Below are 23,491 nucleotides of genomic sequence, written 5' to 3' on the forward strand. Positions count from 1 at the left end.
CAAAAGATACCATATTTTGCTGTCATAAGATTTGCCAAAAAGAAAAAAATTGCATGTTCATAGTTTTTTCAAGAAAAGTGAATTTTTAAAACCATTTTCTGTCCAGGCGCAGTGACTCATGCCTGTAATCCCAGCACTTTGGGAGGCCAAGGTAGGCAGATCATTTGAGGTCAGGAGTTCCAAGACCAGCCTGGCCAACAATGGTGAAACCCCATCTCTACTAAAAATATAAAAAGTAGGCAGGCGTAGTGGTGCTGCATGTCTGTAATCCCAGCTACTCGGAAGGCTGAGGCAGGAGAGATTTAAGGCCTCCTGCTTAAACCCAGGAGGCAGAGGTTACAGTGAGCCGAGATCACACCACTGCACTGCAGCCTGGGTGACAGAGTGAGACTCCGTCTCAAAAAAAAAAAAAAAAGTTACTCTTCACGAATCCAGATAACAGAAAAGCATTTTCCGAAATATGTTCCTGTTAGAATAAGGGGACCATAAAATTTTTAAAAAACAAAACTATTTTATATGAAATTTGGGTTCTCTTTTTCATTTGATTCACTTATACCCATGTTAGGTTTTTATTTTATTATTATTATTTTTGAGACAGAGTTTTGCTCTTATGCCCAGGCTGGAGTGTAGTGGCACAATCTTGGCTCAAGGCAACCTCTGCCTCCTGGATTCAAGTGATTCTCCTGCCTCAGCCTCCCAAGTACCTGGGATTACAGGCATGCGCTACCACGCCTGGCTAATTTTTGTATTTTTAGTAGAGACAGCGTTTCACCATGTTGGTCAGGCTGGTCTCAAACTCCTGACCTCGTGGTCCACCCGCCTCAGCCTCCCAAATTGCTGGGATTTCAGGCATAAGCCACTGTGCGTGGGCCACACAGTGTTTTGTTTTTTGTTTGTTTGTTTGAATCTACCTTACCTTCCTTTTTTGCAGAGCCACTTGCCATACATTTTCAGAAACTTGGTACATACTGTAATATCTAATCTTTTGTTCAATCGATATTCTGTATCTGAAATCTCACTGTCTTCTTAATCTTTCAAAATACTGCCTGTACTTGTAGGTGCTTTTCAAATGGCATTTCTTCCTCAAGATCTTTCATACTTCCTCTAGTTAGAATTCCATTTTCATTCCTCTATGATCTGGTAACATTTCATTCATATCTCTCTTATAAATGGATTATTTTATTATAATTTGTTCTTTATATATTACATTTCTCTTTTTTTACTAGATAGTAAATTTCAGAGCAGAAATATTCATCTAACATCCCACTCCCATCATAGTATTTTATAAATAGCAGAAGAAAAGATGCAAAAGTGGGAGTGGTAATATTTGTAGAAAAATTCCAGAGGTAAAAGAAATACCTAATTTCAAAATACCTGACTATCTTTATAAATCAAATTAGTACATAACTGTAAACCTGTCTGTGATTACATTTACAAGGCTGTTAGAGGAACCTTGGAGTAGCAGTTGTCATGCGGGAAGAATGCATGGTTTTCTAAGCTGAATGCATTCTGATGCTTGGATTTTATCACTTATCTAAGGAAAACATCCTTTCTAATATTTTATTCTTACAGTAACCATTATAAAGTTTTATGCATAAGAAATGCTTAGTTTCCTTAGTAACTTACCAAACACTTGGTAATTTGTAGTTAATCATGGTAGGATTTCAAACTAGAGAGGATCAGAATTTCTAGTTATGGCTTTAAGCAGAATTCTCAAATAAGCTATCGTAGCAGAATTTTATCTCAAATTTATTAGTCTTTGTATTAAATGAGAGAAAGGTAGACTATAATAATAGATTATTAAAATACTCTAAGTTTTGAGTCTGACATTGACTTTTTTTAAAAATTTAAATTAATAGATCACAGTTGAAAACTTTGGTGCAACAGAAGTGAAAGAGCTGGTTGTAAATGGTGCAGACACAGCTGTTAACAAACAAAATCGGTAAGTGAATTATAGCAGCAACAGTGGGAATAATAAGATTCAGTAGACATTTTCTTCTGTATGTAGAAAACGTGTCACAACCCTAAGTTTTTACTTCAGTAAAACTTTAATTTTGAGTGGTTAATGAGGAAGTAATCTGCCTTTTCTTTCTGAAATCCCTTGAAGACATTAAAGCAAAGATAAGGGAGAAGTGACAGCAGCAAACATTTTTGGAAGCCTGAAAACAGTCATAATTAACTTTAGCAAACCAGAGAAAGCTGCAACATGAGATGGAAAAGAGGAGCCAAGAAGCCAGCTGGATCACTTCGCAGAACAAAAGTTTAGGTGCTGAGAATAAAACACACCTTTAGAAAGTGCATGGTAGTTGGGGAAATGCTAGAAACAAAGGTTGACTCTTACAAGAAGCAGTTAGAAACAGTTTCCCATGCTAACATTGGATTTAAAACAACAACGAAAGTGCTAGTTTCCCTTAGCACGCCAGGAACCTGGCAACTACCTCTCTCCCGATTGGGCTGGAGATTGGAAATTTACCTTCTGGAGAAATTGAACTAAAGGCACTGTGGATTTGAGGACACCTACACACTGCCACAGGCAAGGAGCTAAACTGAAAACAGGGAGATTAGGTGCTGAAAATCTGACTCCCTCCTCCTTGGCACTGTATAGTGGAAGATCCATTTTTGGGGAAACTGCCTAACATTTAAAACGTAACTCAATAGTCAAAGATCAATAGACATTAAGGAAAAGACCAAAACAGTGAAAAAGAATGGCAAGAAGCCAAGAACCATGCAGGTTGAAGGACAAAATGTCGGAGGAGACTAAAATCAGTATCCTCAGAATGAGGCATGAGATACAATTAAAAATAGGAAAATAATTTCATTAGAAAGAAATGGAATGAATGAAATTTGTTAATAAAATATTTTTTTAAAAAACAACTTTCCAGAAACGAATGACATGCTTTCAAGATTGAAAGTATGAGAAGTGGAAAAAAGATCAATACCAAGACAAGATACATGAAATTTTCAAAATTTTCAAAGACAAAAGAACCCTAAAACGGTCCAAAAAACCCACAGACCTAAGAATCAATAACATCAGACTTGTAAAGAACACTGGAAGCTAGCAGAACAAAATTCTGGATGAAAGTTACTTTTAACTTAAAATTCTGTATCCAAATGATCAAGTGTGTGAGTGTTTAAAAACATTTTCATACATGCACAGTCTCAGAGAATTTACTTCTGATGTCTTTTTCTCAGGAAGTTACTGGAGGATGTGTTCTATCTACTAAAACTAGGAATTAAACCAAGAAAGAGGAAGACAGGATTATAAAAGCAACAAAAAACCACCATGATTCAAACAAGCAAAGATTCTTTCTGAAGGATCAGTAGCCGTGTAGATTTAGAGAGCTAACTATCTGGATTACACCAAGAGTATGGAGGGCTCGAGGAGAGAAATGCAACTGATAGCACCTATATTTTGAATGAATCTAGAGGAAATGGATATTTCTTTGGAGAAGTTGGGGATGAAGTAACAAACTAAGGAAAATAGAAGTTTTTGTTGTTGTTCTGAGGCAGATTCTCCCTCTGTCACCCAGGCTGGAGTACAGTGGCATGATCTCTGCTCACTACAACCTCCATCTCCTGGGTTCAAGGGATTCTCCTGGGTTCAAGGGATTCTGCTGCCTCAGCTTCCTGAGTAGCTGGGACTATAGGTGCCCACTACCACACTCAGCTAATTTTTGTATATTTAGTAGAGACGGGGTTTCACTATGTTGGCCAGGCTGGTGTCGAGCTCCTTACCTTGTGATCCACCCACCTCGGTCTCCCAAAATGCTGGGATTACAGGCGTGAGCCACAGGGCCCGGCCAGAAGTTCTTTTTAAGAGAAAAGTAATCATAGAATACAGCTTAACTGGGAATAATATAGTAATGTTAACAAATAGTGAACCAAAAATTATTATATAAATGTAATAGATGTGCAGGGGAGTGGAAAGTGAATGGGATAATTACATTAAAGGTAAATCCGGCCTGGTGAGGTAGATCAACTGTGGCCAGGAGTTTGAGACCAGCCTGACCAACATGGAGAAACCACGTCTCTATTAAAAATACAGAATTAGCGGGGTGCATGCCTATAATCCCAGCTACTCAGAAGGCTGAGGCAGAAGAATCGCTTGAATCCAGGAGGGGAGGCTGAGATTGCAGTGAGCCAAAATCACACCATTACACTCCAGCGTGAGCAACAAGAGCGAGACTCCATTAAAAGATAAATCCAAACCAAATTGAAAGTTAAGGAGTAACTATAGAACTGTGTTGTTAAAAGCTTGAATATAAATATCAATTGGAATAGCAAAAAGAGTTAACAGAGAGTTGCCTTTGAATAGCAGGAATTTCTGGTGGAGAAGTGCAGGACAGATTTTGTTCCCTTCTATTTTGTTACAATTCTTTAGTGTGCCTGTTGCCAGGGTCTTGGTCCAAAGGATTGAATCCGGTTCCGCTACTTAGAAGCTTTATAACGTTAAATAAATTAGTTGATGTCTCAGTGCCTCAGTGTCCTGGTCTGTTAAATGGAATGACTAATTGTACTTTAATGGCGTTATTTTGAGGATTAGATGAGATTTTAAGATACTTAGAATAGAACCTAGCACATGCAGTGCTCAGTAAATGTTGGCTATTATGATTATTATTATTTGGTATTTTAAACTATTGATATTTCTTACTTTGATAAAAATAAAGCTGTTTTTATAATGTGAAAAAATTTGAGAACCTTCTAAATATTCTTTTGTAAAAAAACTTTGGTTTTTACAGGCAATTTACCATTATTCCTATTGCAAATCATCCTTTATTACTTGGAGAACAAAGATATGAAATAGTAAAGTCTTCTAGTACCTGTTTTCATTATGTTTGACCAGACATAATGCTAGCAAAACAAAACAAATCGAATAAAACTGTGGTTCAAATTCAGGGGTTAAAGTGGCTTCCTTTTTTTCTTTAGAGTTTCCTTTCATAGCTTAAGATAAGAAAATCAGAAGTGATTATGTGTGTGAGTCAACACATACATTTGAAAAGAAACTACACTTGTACTCTTTAATGATTATCCTAAAAGAATGCTTAGTACCCATTCTTAGGTATTTATTAAAATAAAAGTTGTTCAGATTCCTTGGAACTGAAGGAAAAGAAGGCAATAATTTGTAAAATGGTCTGAATCCCAAAATTATTTTGATAGCCATTTGCATCATTGTCCCCATTAGGAAATGACATTTTTTTTCGTTAAGAATAGCCTAAGGCTGGACACGGTGCTAACACCTGTAATCCCAGAACTTTGGGAGGCTGAAGTGGGTGGATCATGAGGTCAGGAGTTGAAGACCAGCCTGACCAATATGTTGAAACCCCGTCTCTACTAAAAATACAAAAATTAGCTGTGCATGGTGGCAGGCACCTGTAATCTCAGCTACTCAGGAGGCTAAGGCAAGGGGGTAGAGGTTGCAGTAAGCTGAGATCATGCCACTGCACTCCAGCCTGAGTAACAGAGTGAGACTCCGTCTAAAAAAAAAAAAAAGGGAATATCCTAAGAATAACTGGACGCCTCATGGATGGATATAGCTGATTTTCATATAGAAAGAATAACAGCTTTTTCCATAATGACTTTAATTTTATCCTGTTTGAACCCAACTCATACATTCTCAGTTTTGTAGATATGTAGCAGAAATTGCAAGCGCACATGAAGTTGTTTTTTTTTTTTGGTTTTTTTTTTTTTTTTTTGAGTTGGAGTTTCACTCTTGTTACCCAGGCTGGAGTACAATGGCGCGATCTCGGCTCACCACAACCTCCGCCTCCTGGGTTCAGGCAATTCTCCTGCCTCAGCCTCCTGGGCACGCGCGACCATGCCCAGCTAATTGTTTTGTATTTTTTTTTTTAGTAGAGACGGGGTTTCACCATGTTGACCAGGATGGTCTCGATCTCTTGACCTCGTGATCCACCCGCCTTAGCCTCCCAAAGTGCTGGGATTATAGGCGTGAGCCACCATGCCCGGCCTGATGTTTTAATAAGACTACATTATGTATTCTTCATAAACGATTTTTATAATCTGTACATGTGTGCTTTTTCATTCCCAGGCAAGAGTTTGTTGATGCTTATGTGGATTACATATTCAATAAATCAGTGGCTTCCTTATTTGATGCTTTTCATGCGGGCTTTCACAAGGTCTGTGGAGGAAAAGTTCTACTGCTCTTTCAGCCTAATGAACTACAAGCAATGGTCATTGGAAATACAAACTATGATTGGAAGGAATTAGAAAAGGTAGGGGAAAACTAATCTCTGATATTGCTTAAATGGAAAGGCAAAAGAAGAATGTCACTTATATGTGGAAATCTTGCCTTTTATGTATTATTTTTTATTTTATACACTTTATTACACTCATTTTACAGGGAAGCACTCTACCCTTCTTACCCCACAATGAGTAGATTTGAACTGTGTATGAATTAGACACTATTGTAGTTGGTGGTATTGATACAGAAAACTCATCTGGCCAGGCACAATGGCTCCTGCCTGTAATTCCAGCACTTTGGGATGCTTAGGCAAGAGGATCACTTGAGGGCAGGATTTCAACAGCAGCCTGGGCAACATAGCGAGACCTTATCTCTAAAAATAATTTAGGCCAGGCACAGTGCCTCATGCCTGTAATCCCAGCACTTTGGGAGGCCAAGGTTGGTGGATCACCTGAGATCAGGAGTTCAAGACCAGCCTGGCCAACTTGGTAAAACCCTGTCTCTACTAAAAATACAAGAATTAGCTGAGCATGGTAACATGTGCCTATAATCCCAGCTACTCAGGAGGCTGAGGCAGGAGAATTGCTTGAATCTGTGAAGCAGAGGTTGGCGTGAGCTGAGATTGATTGCGCCACTGCACTCTAGCCTGGGCGACAGAGCAAGACTCTGTCTCAAAAAAATAAATAAATAAAAGTAATTTTAAAAATTGGCCAGATGTGGTGGCAAACACCTATGCTCCTAGCTACTCTACTCTTGGAAGGCAGGGATGGGAGCATCACTTGAGTCCAGGTGATTGAGGCTGCAGTGAGCCATCATTATACCACCGCACTCCACCATGGCAGAGCAGGACCCTGTCTCAAAAGAAAAATGTCATCTGTGACACACGTGGATAGAAGCCCTAACCAAAATTGAATGGGTTTTCATTCTGCCTCAGTCCTAGGAAAACCATTATGAAAAGCAGTTGTGATGTTTTAAAAATCTTTGTTTCCTTTTTTTCTGTTTAGTCTCAGTGTCACATTTTTTAGCAGAGTAATTATCAAATATTTCTTCCAATAAACATTTAATAGAAAGTGTTAGGTTAAGCCAGGCATGGTGGATCACTTGAGTCCAGGAATTCGAGACCAGCCTGTCCAACGTGGTGAGACCCCGACTCTACTGAAAATACAAAAATTAGCCAGGTGTGGTGGTGCACACCTGTAATCCCAGTAACTTGGGAGGATGAGGCATGAGAATCACTTGAACCCGGGAGGCAGTTTGCAGTTAGCTGAGATTATTTATGCCACTGCACTCCAGCCTGGGTGACAGAAAGTGCAAGGTTAGATCAGCTTTGAAGATACATGCAGAGTCGACCTGTTGATTTTTCATCTTTTTAATATAGCATCCTGTAATTTGTGCATTTATAATTAGATGCTGTGCACCTATTAAGATGACGAACATAAAAAAAAAAACAGAGCTAGCATTTAACACTCTTATTTTTTATGTTAATCATCTTCATAGGTGCAAAGTGTCAGGAACATTTATATGTTGCTGGTGGGGACAAAAATGGGATAATCACTTTGGAAACAGTAGCGGTTTCTTATGAAGTTAAACATACATTTATTATATGACCTAGCAGTCCTACTCCCAGGTATTAAATTATATTCACACAAAAGTCTATAAACAAAGGGAACAGAGTTTCAGTTTTATAAGATGGAAAGAATTCTGGAGATGGATGGTGTACAAGGATGTGAATGTAATTAATGCTACTGAAGTGTATACTTAAAATGATTAAGAAGTAAACTGTATGGTATGTGTGTTTTACCTTAATTTTTAAATACTTTTTAAAATTTGCAAATGAGTAAAAAACTGGAAACAACCTAGATATCCTTCTGTGGGTGAATGGGTAAACCAACTACAGTATACCTACTCAGCAGAATAACTACTAAGTGTTAAAAAGAAATGCACAATACCTGTAATCCTGGCACTTTGGGAGACTGAAGTTGGCAAATCACTTGAGCCCAGGAGTTCAAGACCAGTATGGGCAACATGATGAAACCCCCTATCTACAAAAAACACAAAAATTAGCTGGTCATGGTGGTGTGCACCCCTAGTCACAGCTACTCAAGAGGCTGAGGTTGGGAGGATCCCTTGAGCCCAGGAGGTGGAGGCTGCAGTGGGCCACGAGCGCACTCTGATGTAGGCAACAAAGCAAGACCCTATCTCAAAAAAGAAAAATAAGGCACTATTGATACATGCAACAACTGGGTGACTCTGAGGCTTTATGCTGAGTAAAGAAAGCCAGTTTCAAATTATTGTATACTGTATGGTTCCATTTATGTGACATTCTTAAAAAGACAAACAATTATAGTGAATAGGAGCTAGGGGTTGAGCGGGACGGTGTGACTTCAGAGGAGGTAGCACAAGAGACATCTCAGAGCATCACAGTGATGGGTCTGTTCAGTACCCTAATTGTGGCAGTGATTACACAGATCTGCACATCATCTTAGAACTTAACAGAACTATATGCATACCAGAAAATGGCCAGTTTTACTGTTTAGTAATTTAAGGAATAAGATTTTAATAATAATTAGGATTTCTAAATTAAACATTATGGAATAAACATAGCTGCTCCCTCGCAAAATCTCACTAGAATGACAGTAATGGAATAAAAATAGGAACACACACACACTGAAAAATGAAAATTTAATGAAAAAGAGAAGAAATAGTTTTGGAAGACAGAAAATAAGGAGATAAATTGATGAGTGGCTTAGAGCAGAGAATAATTGAATTCTAAGCCTCCAGAGGGACAGGATTGTCAGGAGGCAACTCATTTTATACCCTAGAATCTGAAAGACTCAAGAATTGGTATACCATGTTACCGTTAATGGCAGGGATGAGGGTTAGACTAAGGACAATAGAATTACTTTACAGCAATTGTAAAGAATAATTGGACCATTCACATCTCCTCTCCTACCCAGCAAAAGACAGCTTGGGCGGAAGACTTTACAATTTGGGAAACTAGTTAAAACAGGATGCCACACAGCTGGTAGCCAGGTGTAAATCCTTCAGGAAGGAGATTGAAGGGTCCTGTGTAGGGGTAAATTGATGTGCTCAAGAGAAGAAGCCTGTAGATACTAACTATAAGTGGAAATGGATTCCACCGCTAATCACTTTAAAATGATACATCGGCTTCTCATCACTCTTTAGATTCTACACAATTTGTCCTTCCTTGCCTCATCTTCTGTCATTGTTCCTCTCACTCTGCCTGAGCCTTATTAACCTCTTTGCTGAGCCTAGGTCACCCCAGGCACACTCCAGTCTTAGGGCAGTTCTGTTTCCTTTTCCATGTGCCTGGAATTCTCTTCCCCTGATAAGCTCAAAAGATTCTTGCCCTTCCTTTATGTGTTTATACCTTCTCAGAGACTTGCACTGGATAACTGATATAAAATTGCAGTCCTCTCTCCTGCATACATATCCTGTCTCCCCTCACTGTTTTATTTTGCTTCTTTGGATTTGACATAATTTTACTTATTTGTCTTTACGGTTGCTCCTTCCCTCCAACTACAATGTAAGCACCCTGAGGGGAGAATTTTTGCCTTTGTTCACTGCCGTATTCCTAGCACCTAGAAGAGTGCTCCGTAAGTACTTGAAACCTTGCCTGAAGTGACAATTGATGGAAGTGTTCATTCAGTTAAGACAGGACATCTTAGGTCGGGCACAGTGGGTCATGCCTATAATCCCAGCACTTTGGGAGGCCGAGGTGGGTGGATCACCTGAGGTCAGGAGTTCTGAGACCAGCCTGGTCAACATGGAGAAACTTCATCTCTTTAAAAAAAAAAAAAGACACCTTAAAAAGTATATTTTAGTGTATTTATACTTAATACTTTGATTTCTTCTATTATATATCCGATTCATTACAATTTTAGTGATTATGATTTGGAGCTGTAAATGTTCTTTCTTAATCAGGACACGTGTGCACATTTCTACCAAACCATTTAGAGATTTAAAAGAAAGAAAAACTTTAGCCATCCTCTTTTCATTCTCCACTAACATGTTCACAGACTTTAATTCAAACAGTTTAATAAATTGAGTGCTAGAATTCAAACCATTTTCTTCAGACTTGTTTGCACCTAACAGCAAATACTTTACAGACTTGAATTATTGAGAGTTCAGTGATTGAGATAAATCATTGCTACAACTAAGGAGAGTCCAAAATTCAAGAGCAAGTATTTATTGAGCCTCTACTGTGTGCCTGAAATATGCAGCTGAAGTTATGGAAGAGATTAAGGAGAGGGCAGGAAATAAGATTGAGACATGGTCTTTGCCCTATTAAGGGATCTAGAAATTAAATGCTTAATAGTTTTGATGATTACAAAGAAAAAGAGTTTAGTGAATGGTACATAAGGAGGAACTTAATCTAGGATAAATGAATCTAGGAAAGCCTCTCACTCGATGGTAAGCTCCACAAGGTAAGTGAGGATTATGTTCACTGAAGTTTTCCCAGGGCCCAAAACATTGACTAAAACTCATTACATATTTGTTGGATGAATCAATTTATTAGATGACATTTAATCTGAGCCCTAAAAAGGTAAGTAAAAATTAGCCTGATTACCAAAGAAGAAAGGATGTGTCTAAGTGGTATAGGCTGAGGGAACGGTATAATCAGAGGGCCTGACGCATCTTAAGAACTGAAAGTTAAGGCCAACTGTGGCTGGATAAGAACACTTGACAATATAAACTATTTCCTTTTTGCTTCCTATCCCCTTCTCTCCTAGTACTAATTTTTTTTTTTTTTTTTTTTTGAGACAGCAGAGTTTCACTCTTATTGACCAGGCTGGAGTGCAATGAGACAGGCTTGGTTCACTGCAACCTCCACCTCTCAGGTTCAGCTGGTTCTCCTGCTTCAGCCTCCTAAGTAGCTGGGACAACAGGCACCTGCCACCATGCCTGGCTAATTTTTGTATTTTTAGTAGAAACGGGGTTTCCCTGTGTTGGCCAGGCTGGTCTCGAATTCCTGACCTCAAGTGATACACTCACCTCAGCCTCCCAAAGTGATGGGATTACAGGCGTGAGCCACTGTCCCCAGCCAGTACTAATATTTTTGAAAGAGGAGATATAATAGTCCTATTGCTGCAAATTTCCCCAAAACTTACTGGCTTCAAAATAACAAAACTTTGCTTTCTCATAGTTTCTGTAGGTCAGGAATTCAGGAGTGGCTTAGCTGAGTAGTTTGGGCTCAGGGTTCTCTCATGAAGTTGCAGTCAGAATACTGGCTGGCGCTATAGTCATCTAAACATGCCTAGTTAAGGATAAAGATTCACTTCCAAGGTGGCTTCGTCACAAAACTGTTGGCAGGAGGCCGTAATGTAGGACCATGAGTACTTCTCTCCATATAGGGACGTTTGAATATCCTCATGAAATGACAACTGGTTCTCCCCAGAGTGAGTGATCCAGAAGAAGGGCTGAAGCCATAGATTTTTTTTTTTTTCTTATGATTTAGTCTCAGAAATCATACATTCCGTATATTCACAATATCCTTATTACACACGGGCATGAATACCAGGAGGCAGGTGGCAAACTAGCTCAGAAAATTTTTAGCGTTGCTTAGTACTGTATTTTTAAAAGGAGGGATAGAATGTAATATTTTACTTCTGTTCATGAATACAGGAAGTGAAAATTTTCTAATTATCACAGATAATTCCATATCAAACTTTTAATAGTCCCTTAGTGTTATTTTAGTAATCTAGTTTAAATATTTACTTTTGAAGATGATAGTATGATCCTGTCTTGTTCTTTGAAGTGCTGGGAGAGATTTCTGGTGATTGTTACATGTTTCTTCTTTTTCTCCTGGAACTAATAGCTTCAAATTGTAAATGTCCAGGAAGTAGTGAGGAGTCCATTGAATTGCATGAGTTTCAAACTCCTGGACCATGTTAGCTTTATGTGTTAATACATTAGCCAGTTTGCCAGATTCAAAACAAAACTAATATCCCTTAATACTAATAAAAGATTATGTTGTTTTTAGAATACAGAATACAAAGGGGAATACTGGGCAGAACATCCTACAATAAAAATGTTTTGGGAAGTATTTCACGAATTACCACTGGAAAAGAAGAAACAGTTTCTGTGTAAGTATTTCTAACTGGTTGTCTATTTTATGAGACTGGAATCTAATTACAGTATTATTCCAAAGTCCTGTTTTTAATCTTCAATAATTTTTTTGATAAAAGAACTGATGTGCACTCTTCAGTACCTTTATTTTCTTATTTCAAAGGCTAAATTCAGTTTGCCTCCAAAATGGCATCGATTCTATGAAGTAAAACGGAAGCTAACTTGGAAATGAAAGCAAACTATAGCTATGTTATAATAAACTGTGGTTACAAGCAACTAGGATTGTAGAATTCTTTTAGATTTCTAAAAAGATCTCTGGAGGTGTCATCCCTCAGCATACATAGGGGGTTGGTTCCAAGACCTCACCGCCAAGGATACCCAAATCCAATAGATTCTTAGGTTTCTTACATAAATTGGCAGAGTATTTGCATATAACCTACACACATCCTTATACTTTAAATCATCTCTAGATTACAGTCATGTGCCACATAATGACTTTTCAGTGAATGAGAGACCACATATACGATAGTGGTCCCATAAAATTATAATACCTTAATTTTACTGTACGTTTTCTGTGTTTAGATACACAAATACTTATTGTTGTATTACAGTTACAGACAGGATTCAGCACAGGTTTTGTAAATATATGTTTAGACAACAAAATCGCCTAATGCTGCATTTCTCAGAACATATCGTTAATGACACATGAATGTACTTGTATTAATAATACCTCATACAATGTAAATGCTATGTAAATAGTTGTTATACTGTATTGTTGGGAACTAATGTCAAGAAAAAAAGTCATTTCAATAGTCACAAACATCCATTTTTTGAGAGTATTTTCAATTTGCAGTTTGTTGAATCCATGGATACAGAACCCACAGATATGGAGGGCAAACTGTATACATGCCCTTTTCTCTGTTTGGTCTTCATTTTCTTTTACTTTTGATTCAAGACTAAACCTTTGGGAATCTCCATATAAAATGAAACATTTTTGGGCCTTAGTTCCCTCATTATAACTGATGCCTGTGTATCCTCCTGTTAAAGTCCATATTCTAATTGAAATTTGACTTATTTTTAAAGTTGTCAGAATTTGTGTCTAAATCAGCAACATTTTCTTTGAAATTTCTGCTATTGACAAAAATATTTTGGCAATCTCTTTAAGAATCTTGGTCAAGTTTTTTTGTATGTCTTAAGGATGAGAAATCATTACTCTTTAAGAGTGACTTGAGCCTGGGCAACATGGCAAAACCACATTTCTACAAAAATTAGCCCTGGGCTTGGTAACACGTGCCTGTGCGCCCAGCTACTCCAGTAGCTGAGGTAAGAGGATTGCTTGAGCCCAGGAGGTCAAGGCTGCTATGAGCCATGATTGTGCCACAGCACTCCAGCCTGGGCAACAGAGCAAGACTAATCTCAAAAAAAAAAAAAAAGTGATTTGAATTTTGGCTGCCCATTATAAATTTCTGATAAAAAATAACAGAAATGGCTGGGCACAGTGGTGTATGCCTGTAATCCCAGCACTTTGGGAGGCCAAGGCAGGTGGATCACAAGGTAAGGAGTTTGAGACCAGCCTAGCCAATATGGTAAAACCCCCATCTCTACTAAAAAATACAAAAATTAGCCAGGTACCAGCTACTCAGGAGGCTGAGGCAGGAGAATCACTGGAATCCAGGACGTGGAGGTTGCAGTGAGCCAAGATCACACCACTGCACTCCAGCCTGGGCAACTGAGCGAGACTCCATCTCAAAAAATAAATAGCAGAAACAAAGCAAATAGATAAATCATAATCAAAACTGCATTTTGTATTTGGTTTGTCAACTAGTTCCTAAATGAGTTCTCAAAAAAAGGGGGGGTCTCAAAATGTTTTAGGAATAGCAAGTTATTCACTTACCAAACATTTATTAAGCACTTCCTTTGCGCCAGTATTAAGATTATACTTTGAAAGAAAAAATACTGTGTGGATGAGCAATTAGTATGTGTCTCAAAAAACTTGTCTTCCACAAATTCAGGAAGTAACTTAATACCTTACAGCAAATGTTAATATGAAGCTCTGCTATAGTGACTGTACGAAATTTTAGTTGCTACTTTTTGTTTTGGTTTTGAAGTGGTTGACTGATTTTTTTTCTTGGCAGTATTTTTGACAGGTAGTGATCGCATTCCTATTCTTGGTATGAAGAGTCTGAAACTAGTCATCCAGCCAACAGGAGGTGGTGAGGAATATCTCCCAGTTTCCCATACTTGTTTTAATCTTCTGGATCTTCCAAAATATAAAGAAAAAGAAACTCTACGCTCTAAACTGATCCAAGCTATTGATCACAATGAAGGCTTCAGTTTAATATAACTTTGGAGTTATAACTATTCAGTTTAGTGCAAAAGCATTAAACTATTTGTGTTTTTCTTGTGGTGATGAATTCAGCAAGGTGACAGAGGTACTATTAAAATTTTTACTGCAAAATGTTCAATCTGCGAGTGTTCATGGAAGCCAAAAAAATTAAAGGAAAATGAACAAACTGTTAATATTATTGTACAGAACCATGTCTTTTTTTGACTATCTTCCAATAAACATACAGGTATTGTGAATACATTACAAAGTTTTACTAACATGAATTTCAGGAGTTTGCATATTTCAGAAATGATCTGGTGTGAATGCATGGAAATACTGCTTAATTTTTCTTCAATCATTGAGTGAAAAACCTTTAACTTTGGCCTGCGATAGTAATTTGATTATTTTTTCATTTTGTAAATAATATTGTTTTGTAATAAAATAGTTATGTTCTGATACCAGTACAGTTTCTATGGTTGTAATTGAACCTGAGCAGACTTTTAAAGGTTAAAAATTATGATTTCAATCTTCCTCTGAGACTCTATGAAAAAAAAGGTAGCATGGTGGAAACAGTCTTTTCTTTTTTGCTAGAGTAAGTGTCTTTGTGCAAACCTAAATCACAAATAGGGAATATACTACATAACCTGCAGTTCTTTTCTCTTTTGTGAATCCTGACATGCTGAGAGATGGAGGATTGTTGAAACTATTTAGTACTGGAAGAACTCTGTCTCTACATTTGCCAGTAATAAAAAGAAACTGGCTACCATGAGCACCAATCTCTGGGTTATAGCTTTCAAAATTATTGATGCTGCAGTGCTTTAGAGCTATTTCCTTGAATTTATTAAACAAATTAACAGTTTTATGGTGCTGATGCTTAGTTATCTCATGCCATTAAATTGTAAAAGTGAGTTGATGCAATACATGTGACTTTCTGCTATAATGCAAATATTTATTTTTAAAATTTATTTAAAAATGCCGTGAAAACTGTTTAATAAAGATTTATTGTTTTAATATTTAAACTTTCAGTGGTTCTCATGTAAGAGTCAACATTTTTCAGAAAGAGGGATGGCTCAGGGAGGGTCTCTTAAATTTCGGATTGCTGTTTCCATGCCCATATGAATTTATAGAGGGCCACAGTCTCTTACCTGCAATTCTAAAATTTAAAAAAACTGAAAAGAATATTTTCATCTCTCACTATGCAGGAAAAACCTGATCTGAATTGTTGAAGCTATTAATGGTATACAGTAAATGAGACTATAACCCCTATTGGGTGCTTTAAAAAAAAATCTTTAAAATGCATAATTCCAAAATGCAAATTAAGCCCCAGGGTTGGATAAGGGATTGTGGACTTGTACTTTTCAGTAGTCTAACTTAAAAAACTATTGGCAAGCCATAGAACTTTTCTATAGATAGAAGCACTAAAACAGTATTTTCACCTAAGGTACTTCTCAGAGTAGCAGCATTCTCCTTGAGGTAGTAATGATTCAAATCAAACACGTCAGATGCTCTTTTTCAATAGTAACCTTTGTATACTATGAAGCTGGTCTGTGAAATAGCAGGCACTTTGGATTAATAGTGCCATGAACAAGTATTTTAACGAGAGCATAGCATCTCATCTGGGAGCACACTGTACAGAGCTTAATTTGGGAACTTTCTTCCATTACTATAGACTGATACAGTGCATTAACAGCAAGGAGATTCATGGTAGACAGTTAAAATACCATTGAACATTTCTGAAATTGCCATTTGCTTTAAAAAAAAAAAAGTCTCGAGCTTTGTAGATCAGAGCAGCAAGGCTGCGTGCAGATAGTTTGCTAAATTGTAGGACCGTGATGATTGAGTTAGCTAAATACTGAAGCATTTGGCCTCCACACATCTGTTTCTAAGAGATAATAGATACATAGTGTGTTTGTAGCTCTCCTGTCTTTAGCTAGTAGCCATTGTTCAGGATTATTAAGGCAGCAGAACCAAGATACTCCTTTCAATTAAAAGGAAATGACACCAGAATGCTGGCTCGGCGTGGTGGTTCACGCCTGTAATCCTAGCACTGTGGAAGTCTGAGGTGGGCAGATGGTTTGAGTCTAGGGGTTCGAGACCAACCTGGCCAAAATGGTAAAACCCCCATCACTACTAAAAATACAAAAAATTAGCCAGATGTGGTGGCAGATGCCTGTAATCCCAGCTACTCTGGAGAATCACTTGAACTTGGGAGGTGGAGGCTGCAGTGAGCTGAGGTGCTGCTGCACTTAAGCCTGGGCTACAGAGCAAGACTGTCTCAAAAAATTAAAAAAAAAAAAACGAAAACAGAATGCAGTTGTAAAAACTTAGAGACCTAATTAGAGTCCCAAGGTTAGCCTTCTTAAAGGATCTATTCCTAAGGACCATTCATTGGGGTCAGCTTTTACTAGCAGGTTGTTCCTCCTTACAGCTTTTTACTTCATTTAGTAAAGTTGTGAATCAAAGCGTAATATGGCATAGAGCAGTATTCCCCTGAAGCATGTATGGTAAGCTTGCTAAAAAACAAGAGCAAAATAATTCCTGTCATCAGTCTCCCTCCACTTGCCAACCTCTTTTGCACTTTGACCATCCAAAATGCCTTACAGTAGTTTTGTCCTCCTTTGCTGAAGACTTCACTCTATTTTGATAGCTCCCTACTCTTCCGTGTTGGCTATGAACCCCAAATTAACTGATGAAGTATTTGTGGGGAAAACTTAGAGGGTGCTAATTTAAGTTAATCTCCTTTTCAGGCCATGTTAAAAGTCTAAATGCAGCTTCCCTCTTCTTTTCCAGCTAAAGGTGTCTCAAATCTGGCTATACTTCTGAATCGCCCTGGGGGTGTTTTAAATAACACTGCACAAGCCCCACCTTATACCAATGAAATCTGTATTTCTAAGATATCTCAGGTTTTTAATAGTCCCATTTGAGAGTCACTCCAAAAGGTGGGGAGGTCATTAAGACCACACATTTCTGTACTTCTACTAGTATCCTAGTTTGAGCTGAAGGCACAGAATGGCTTTAGATCTTTAGGGGGGAGAGGTTTTGTCATACATACACATAGGTACTCCCCTGCTACCCCTTTCTAAATTATAGGTCAGGAGTTAAGACGTGTTTCAAATAAAGCTTAGTTGGAGATTATGTAAGACACCATTGAAGGTCCAATCATTTTATGTACCACTATAAAAAAATATGGTAACTAAACCATCATGTGGCATTAACTAGGGTATTACGATCAATGAAATATAGTATATATGCTGCATTAGCCAAAGTGCTTCAGCAGTAGTAGTATGTACAGGGCTTGAGTTAAATTGTCTTGCCAAGTTCTCTTTTGACCACTTCACTATGTACGTTTTAAAAGTTAACTGCCTGACTTCAATTTGTGCATATATAGAATGATGTTCCTTAATTTTGTAGTAGTTTGAGGATGGGATTTTACAGGTTATTTCTCTAGTGCTAACAATATACAGGGCAGGGTATATCTAGAAAGTCTGCTGAGGAGGGAGGCAGAACTGTGAACAGGAAATTGCTAAAGCTTTATTCATTGCATATATATATATATAATTTTTTTTTTTTTTTTTTTTTTTGAGACTGAGTCTTGCTCTATCACGAGGCTGGAGTGCAGTGGTGCAATCTTGGTTGACCGCAACCACCCCTTCTGGGTTCAAGCAATTCTCTAGCCTCAGCCTCTGGAGTAGCTGGGACTACAGGCGCCTGCCAGCATGCCCAGCTAATTTTTGTATTTTAGTAGAGGTGGCATTTCACGTTGGCCAGGCTGGTCTCGAACTCCTGACCTCAGGTGATCCACTGCCTAGGCCTCCCAAAGTGCTGGGATTACAGGCGTGAACCATCACGCCCAGCTTCATTACACATACATTTTAAGGGGCATGTTGCTGGCCTCTTCATTAGTACTTTCTCCCTCAGAACCTTTAATGGCTTAAGTAGGTTCTCAGGTCAGCCTCAAAGTTGATACCAAATGTGGTCGGCAGTTTTCAGACTTGAAAAACCTAGCATACAAGAACATATTTCAGTTAACCCGGGCTTTGCATCATATGGGATTCTTGAATTCACTATCCATCACTTCCTATTGTCTCTTGAATCCCAAACTCCCGGTCCTTTGTCATAGGACGTTATCACGTCCATCTTAAAGCCCTGCTCTGCCTTTTCCCCACGTTTTACTTGCTAAGGCCTCTAGCCTATACTGGCTGAAACGGTTTTGAAATGCTTGGTGGTGATGTATCATCTAGGATCAGCACCATCAGTGTTTCCAAGTACTGGGCTGGTGAGACTAATGTAATAAACTGAATGATGAAACATAGTATAAGAAATAAAGCATCTACTATTATAGCATTAGAAGCTGTACAAATTCTGCAAGATTTAAAAATTATATACCTTAAACAATGTAACAGAAAAAAGTCAAATGACAATTTTAATAGACTTTAAAACAGTGTACAAGTAAAAAACACTGGTTTTGTATTTCAAAAGTTGAGGGAAGATATCCAGTCATTTAACAGTCTACAAAACATAGGCCAGTAGATTACATAAAAGACTATGTACAATATAAAAAGAGCTGAAAACAGTCTTCACTGTAAAAATAATTTAAAACAAACTTTTCAATTTAAAATATCATCTATAGCACAAACACACCATGCAAATGGAAAACTAAATATACTGCATTCTTTAGTGTAGCCAAATAAATTCAGATTGAGACATCTTTTAGGTAGGGAAATGGCCATTCAGTACGATTTTTTTTCCTCTGGCAGTAATGGTCTTAGCCAGGTTATTTTATGCATAAAGAACAGCTATATTTCAAACCCTTTTTATTGTAATAAATACTAAAGCAACATAGGAATACTCTATTAATTTAGGAGTAATGTTCAAAAATGGTCTGAAAAATAAATGGTTACTGTGCAATTTCATAAAGTATGAACTTACTAGAAGCTTTTGCAGCTGAGAAAGTTGATCTCTAGTTTTAAGGCAAGCTAAGCTTTTAAATAAAGATAAATTATAAGAACTAGTTTCATTCATTAACTACTCTGCTATTACATCATGTTCATTTCCATAATACTAGGCTAGCCGTTTGGTATTGAACACCAAATCCTCCCAACGGGAGACATGTACTTTCTGGCTGAGTTATAATTAACATCTTATTACTTTGGAACTGTCATCAGGAGCCTGTTGCTCTCCTCATTAATGGAAAACAGCAGTCCAAAATATTACACTCTCCCCACTAGAAGTACCATTATTATAGATTCAGAAAGGCTTTGCATATTCACATTTTGGCAGTTTAATACTTGTGGAAAAGATCAATGCAAGCTCTACCACAGTGATAGGTATTTAAACAATTGCAAATATTTCAAAACTAAGGGGATCCAGGCAGGCACTATTGTTTCTAAAGCAACTGAAACATTTCCAAAGCATTTATTTGTTTTTCAGGTTAGTTCTATGAGCCAATATAGACATTACTACATGTCCACAGGAAGTACAAAAGCCATCTTCATTTGAACAATAAATACAATAATCCTGAAATTCTTAGCACCAAGTATTACTGTTAAAAGTAAAGACAACCAAGTGCTCGCCTACATATTGTTGACTTCCTTCTATTCACATTGCATGTCACTTGAGATTTTAAAAAGTTAGCTGCCACAAGTTTTGGAAAATGCCAGTGTTTAAAAATAAATAATTGTGTCAAAGAATCAAAAGTTTCGCGTAACAGATTTTGAATACTTCAAACCATTCAATGTTACAAAGAAAAGTGAAAATACCATTCTTTGGTCTAGATAAGCTGTTCCCTTTACATTAATTTAACATTCTGATGGCTTTTTGAAAACTTTAAAAATGTTGAAACTCACTAGGCAAAAACAAAAAAAAAAATTATATATACATATGAATTTATCATACAAAGGAACCTTTAAAAGAAAGATAATCTTGACCAATAGCTGATTAAAGATACTTAGTACCTTTCTTTAAAAAAAAAAAAGTTAGTGTTGAGTTTGTACAAGTACAGAAATAATGAAGTTAAAAATTATCCATGAAAAACAATCTATTTTATCACTCTATAAAATATTACACCTTCTGGTTTCCTTGCTCTATTGAGTTCACAAGTAAACATTCATTTTGACATGCTTAAGTTCCTAATGCCGGTGGAACAATTCCTGTACCTGCACAATTATTACACTATGATTTGTTTGATGCATAGTTCATGTCTGTTACTTCCTGTTTCATAGATACAGCTTCATTAATTGCCTCTTGATCATCTCCATCAGTCCCAAATCCAGCTTCTCCAGCTCTCTCTGGAACATCAGGCTCATCTTCTAAGCCATTGTAGAATTCTTCAATTTCACTTTCATCCTCCATGGGTTCTTCTAAACTTGGACTCTGGCATGTCCCACTATCACTGTTACTGCCACAAGAACTAGAGGATAAGACGTCATCTTCAGAGTCTGAATATACCTCAGCGCCATGGAAAATATAACGATTTGGTGGCAAAAACAGATACTGATTACCTGAAATATAGTAATAAAAATGTTACTTTTCAGTTTTCTAAGACTTAGTCTGAGCAGGCAAATGAATTGTGGGTTCCAGCTCTGCCTTTTATAAGTGTCCTTGTGAAAGACTATTAGTGTTTAAAAACAACTGGGAGGCCACGGTGTGCCTGCAGTCCCAGCTACTCAGGAGACTGAGGTGGGTGGACTGCTTGAGCCCAGGAGTTCAAGGGCCAGCCTAGGGCAACATAGTGAGGCCCTATCTCTTAAAAATTAATTAAATAAAAACAAGCAGTAGACTTCGTCCTGGGTTCAAATCTTAATTCCACCATTTATTATATCTTTGTAAATTTGTAAGTGTACCTCTGTGCCTCCATTTCCTCATCTAGAAAATGAGATACATTTCACAACCCTATGAGGGAGGTTAAGTGTGAAAAATGTTGAGAACCACATTTAATAAATGTTATTTCACCAATTCTTTTCAAAAGATTTGATGAAAATGAAGTATCTGCCCTAGACTACATTAGATACCTATTTGTGTTCATTAAATGTAACTTCTCTAAAGTACACAGGGTTTTAAAGCATCTTGATTAACTTTTTTCTGATTATAAACCTTAAATGTAGTCAATAATGTCCACAAACTCACAGTATAGTCTGTAGACACTGTGAAATCTACAGTTATCACCTGTGAATCTAACTTTAGATTCATGGCCCCATGACCCACCTACTGAATCAATGTATGTATATACACATACAGTCCAAAGATGCTTTTGAAAACTCCTCTAAGATGTAATTTGAATCCATGAATACCAATAAAGTTCTTTCTACAGCACACCAAATCAATCCCAGCTTGGCCATTTGGGGGTTTTTAAATGAAAGAGCCGGATCCCTAAAAACTAACAATGGACAAGTTTTCTAACGTTGAATTCACAGGAATATGCTCCTAACTTATCTTTTCACACACAATAAATGTAGTATTTATTGTACCATATCCCAGACTCATTCACAAAAGCCTGGTTACCACACTGGTAGGTGGCATGTCACTCTAGATACTAAGCATACCTCAAGTTCTCTCCAAAGCAGCTCCCAAACTTTTTTATACTGCATCATAACCCAGTTCTCATCACAACTACAACTGGGGTGACAATTCTGACCTGAACCCCTAACATTTCACTACAAAATTTTATAAATTTTAAAATGTATAAAATAAATTTAAAATTTTTAAATTTAAATATAATATATAACAAACTATAAATAACAGAAATGATAATAACACTATAAAGAGAAACTACTCATTTTCCTCTATTACAAGAGATACATAGTACTCATCAGTTTCCTAAGACACCACAGGCAGGGCACAGCGGCTCACACCTGTAATCCTAGCACTTTGGGAGGCCAAGGCAGGCAGATGAGCCCAGGAGTTTGAGATCAGCCTGGGCAATGTGGTTAAGACCTTGTCTCTAGAAAAACTTTAGGAAAAAACTAGCTAAGCATGGGGACATGTGCCTGTGGTCTCAGCTACACCTACTCGGGAGGCTGAGGCAGGAGGACTGTTTGAACCCAGGAGGTCAAGACTGCAGTAAGCCAAGTTCATGCCACTGCACTCCAGCCTGGACAGCAGAGCAAGACTCTGTAACAAAAATAAGGTGCCAGTGTTAATTACATAGTTAAGAGCAAGGAGTCAAGTACTTGTATTTCACTGGCAGATAACCTCACCTGGTACTTCTAACTGGGCCATCTCCTTTGAATCACACCTACTCTTTTTTTTTAGTATTGTTTTTTTGAGATAGGGTCTCATCCTGTGGCCTAGGCTGGAGTGCAGTGGCACAATCTCGGCTCACTGTAGCCGCGGTCTCCCCAGGCTCAGGTAATCCTTCCCCCTCAGCCTCCCAAACAGCTGGGACTACAGGTGCATGCCACCCCACCTGGCTAATTTTTGTATTTTTTGTAAACAAGGAGTCTCGCCATGTTGCTCAGGCTTGTCTCCAACTCCTGAGCTCAAGCTATCCTCAGCCTCACTTCTCAAAGTGCTAGGATTGCAAGCGTGACCTACTGCACCTGGTTTGTTTGTTTCTTTTAAAGAAACAGATTCTCATTCTGTTGCCCAAGCTGGACTCAAACTCCTGGGTTCAAGCAATCCTCACACCTCAGCCTCCCTAGCAGCTGGGACAATATGTGCATGTCATATTGCCCAGCTCCAATCAATCTTTTTTTAAAGGGGTTCCAGCAAATGGTTGTCCTCTTTTCTTTTTGTAGTTTTGGCTCAAGCTTCTAAAAATCATTTCCGGCTGGGCACGGTGGCTCAAGCCTGTAATTCCAGCACTTTGGGAGGCTGAGGCGGGTGGATCACAAGGTCAAGAGATCGAGACCATCCTGGTCAACATGGTGAAACCCCGT

At 37.9% G+C, this 23,491-nt stretch overlaps 2 protein-coding genes across 18 annotated transcripts in view; one reads left to right on the forward strand and one right to left on the reverse strand.

Moving 5' to 3' along the window:
* HERC4 (HECT and RLD domain containing E3 ubiquitin protein ligase 4) overlaps positions 1-15,634 on the forward strand; it is a 157,261-nt gene extending 141,627 nt beyond the window's left edge. For 12 of the 15 annotated variants that reach the window (XM_078345821.1, XM_078345822.1, XM_002756310.6 and 9 more), the window contains 4 exons: positions 1,860-1,942; positions 6,047-6,230; positions 12,204-12,306; positions 14,425-15,634. In XM_078345821.1, coding sequence (XP_078201947.1) covers positions 1,860-1,942; positions 6,047-6,230; positions 12,204-12,306; positions 14,425-14,633 — 579 coding nt within the window. In that variant the 3' untranslated portion in view covers positions 14,634-15,634. The remainder of the gene's footprint in view (positions 1-1,859; positions 1,943-6,046; positions 6,231-12,203; positions 12,307-14,424) is intronic. The other 3 variants (XR_013524948.1, XR_013524950.1, XR_013524949.1) reach the window with 1 other exon arrangement.
* Positions 15,635-19,012: 3,378 nt separating this feature from the next.
* The window catches only part of SIRT1 (sirtuin 1), a 40,357-nt gene continuing 35,878 nt past the window's right edge, over positions 19,013-23,491 (reverse strand). For all 3 annotated transcript variants that reach the window (XM_002756312.6, XM_009009862.3, XM_017979080.3), the window contains one exon: positions 19,013-21,115. In XM_002756312.6, coding sequence (XP_002756358.3) covers positions 20,787-21,115 — 329 coding nt within the window. In that variant the 3' untranslated portion in view covers positions 19,013-20,786. The remainder of the gene's footprint in view (positions 21,116-23,491) is intronic.

Source organism: Callithrix jacchus, chromosome 12 (genome assembly GCF_049354715.1).
Source record: "Callithrix jacchus isolate 240 chromosome 12, calJac240_pri, whole genome shotgun sequence".
Classification (NCBI taxonomy): Eukaryota; Metazoa; Chordata; class Mammalia; order Primates; family Cebidae; genus Callithrix; species Callithrix jacchus.